The following is a 2,735-nucleotide window of genomic DNA, read 5'->3' as shown; positions in this document are numbered from 1 at the left end:
GAACTCAAATCAGCTTCAGGCTCTTTTTGGGGCAGCTTATGTGCTACGATGACCTTTTGAAAATACGGACTGTGTTTGAACAATTTATCTAAAAATGTAGTTAATTTTTTACACTTAACACATAACACGAGTCAACCTCATCGTGTTTCAGATAAGCTATTTATCTGGATAAACACAAACTGCCCCAAAGATTAGGTTTTATAAAGATTATTACTATTTTTATTAATATTTAGCTATGATGATTCACGTTAAGATAAGTATTTAGTGCGTTGGCTATCCAACGGAAGTGATAAGTGATCACTATTAATCCTGACTAATTAGATATTAATTAAATTATTCAAGTTTTTTAGTTCTTAAACATGATAAGCTGGCTTGGTCTAAAAATCATTCATCAATTTATTGTATTTAATTATGAGTTCCATAAATCACTATTTTAAATAAAAATTAAATTTTAATTTGGAAAAAAAATGTATTTATGCATATTTTTCTTCATTAAATATACTTATTAAGCTAAAAAAATTAAGTGTAAACTTTAATATTAACACCCACGACACTTAAATTCTTAACACCAACACGTAGAAATGTAAAAATCATGTCATATATGCAAATCCATAAGAATTGAGGGGCGTGCATGTAAATTTCCCGGCTTTGTTGGGCAGGTGACGAAGAGAATAGAGACGGATGAGGAAGAGTGGAAGGAGTGGAATTGGAGGACGGAGGGAGACATGCTGGTCAACGGCGCTTACTTCGTGCCGTCGGGAGAGGGCTCGGCGGCGACGTACGAGAAAGCCTCCAGCCTGGACCCCAAGTCCGCTCAGTTCATCGACCAGCTCACCTGCAACGCCGGCGTGCTCGGTAGCCCCAGGTTCGTCCGTACATTAGTCAAAACTATTTTTATGGGTTGACTCTTACGTATCCAAGCCTTACTAAATGAAAGGCTCTCAATTTAGCTCGAAAATTGTTTTAAATTTTGACTCGGATTGTGATTAGATTGAAAAATAAAAATTGAGCAATAAGTTAAAGTTTTGGATTGAATTTTTTTAGCTAATTTTGAACGGACCCAAGCTCTGTTTGAAATCGGGTTAGCAATCCTAAATTGATTTTAGGGCTGTGAATTTAGAGAATTTAACTGAAAGATCCTTAATCATTCAAAATTGATACGAATTTTTGCTTAGATTGAGATCTGATCGAAATAAACGAGTTGAGATAAGAGCCAAAATTTTGACCCACCTAGGTTTGAAATCGGATTGTTAGCAGTCCCAATTATGTCCGACTCATTCACTAAACGGGTCAAATTAATTCGACTTAAATCTGTTTATTTTTAACATGACTAATATGGAGTACACAAGCAAATCATTTTATTTGAGGTATAGCAATCATTTTACATTAAAAAAAATACTTTTAGCCAAATTTGGATTAAATTTGAGTTTTCGGGTCAATTTTTAATTAGGTTCGGATTTTTTTGGGGGGAGGGTGTTAAATTTAGTTAAATTTTGAGTTAAAATTGTATTAATTAGTTAATCTAATCTAACTCAAAAATTAAACTGTTCAAGATATGCTTAAACTAAGTTGGCCACGTTCATTAGGTCAGACGGCCTTGGTGGTCCTTCAGTCGTCTGAATGACCTTCGATTGGCTCGCAACCTTTTGGTCGGCCCAGAAGTCCTTTAGTTAGCCTTAGCTAGTCAGTCGATCGACTATCTTGGTCCGACCGTTGAGCCTTGGACGGGAAACTCGAGATGCTGAGGCAGGCTAGGCTATCAAGCAGAAAGTGAATAACTGTAATTTGATAAGTAGCTTACCCTCTGGCAAGATATCCGTTCAAAGGACTTGATGATTGTTTGGTGATAAGGACTCAGAGCCATCTGAAGAGCCTTTATACTTCTATGAGGCGTCTGATGGTGCCCGGGTGAGGGGTGGAGTGACCCCTCTCCTTGTTCGGATAGGATGCGATCCTTGGCTCAGCTGACCTTTGTTCGCTCCACCCCGAGTCTTGTTTCGAAAACTACAGCCGGTTAATAGGACTCTTTGAGCATCTTAATGGCGCAATGCCTATTTCTTATGTCGAGCCATCATTGAGACTATACTTTTATCTTGTAGTCCATTAAATCTCTTATAGATTCGTGCTGACTCATTTCTGACATACAATATTAAAGGTTTGTAAATACAAAAAGTTTAGGTTTTAGATATATAAATACATAAAAATTGTGTACTATATATATGTAAAGGCATCAAATTTTTATTAAAATTTGACATCATATGATGTATTTTTCCCTACTCCTGCAATATTTTTATTAAGAGATGAGAATAGAAATTATAATTCCATAGAATTTATTAGGTTGATGGTGAATCATGCAAACTCGAGCCTTCCTCAATAACGTTAAAATTCCTTCACCAAACAAATAATAAAATGTAGCTTTATGACTGATTGTTGCTGGAGCACTATAAACAACTGTCCCACTATTATAGAGCTTCTTATAACTAATGATTGTACTACTGTTCTTAGTGTATCATCAATCGCTTGCATGCTGGAATGATTCCAGTCCCTTTCTGGGTTAAATTTGTATTTAAATTCGATTTATTATGGAAATTTAAATTAATTTCTAATTAAGTTCAACAAATTTGATTTGACGAGTCTGTTTGGGACAGCCACGATTTATTAATGAGCTGTTGATAAGCTGCTACATAATAACGTGTTGTGCAAAATGGTGTTGAAAAATATGGAATTGTCCTAGT

General features: G+C 35.5%; 1 protein-coding gene across 1 annotated transcript in view; it reads left to right on the top strand.

Annotated features, from left to right (window-relative positions):
* The window catches only part of LOC110031868 (probable pectate lyase 12), a 15,960-nt gene that overhangs the window by 11,210 nt on the left and 2,015 nt on the right, over positions 1 to 2,735 (top strand). The window contains exons 3-4 of the mRNA XM_020735293.1: positions 617 to 865; positions 1,813 to 1,900. Coding sequence (XP_020590952.1) covers positions 617 to 865; positions 1,813 to 1,900 — 337 coding nt within the window. The remainder of the gene's footprint in view (positions 1 to 616; positions 866 to 1,812; positions 1,901 to 2,735) is intronic.

This window comes from Phalaenopsis equestris, unplaced genomic scaffold (assembly GCF_001263595.1).
Source record: "Phalaenopsis equestris unplaced genomic scaffold, ASM126359v1 Scaffold000855, whole genome shotgun sequence".
Taxonomy (NCBI): domain Eukaryota; kingdom Viridiplantae; phylum Streptophyta; class Magnoliopsida; order Asparagales; family Orchidaceae; genus Phalaenopsis; species Phalaenopsis equestris.
This window is presented reverse-complemented; position numbering and strand designations above follow the sequence as displayed.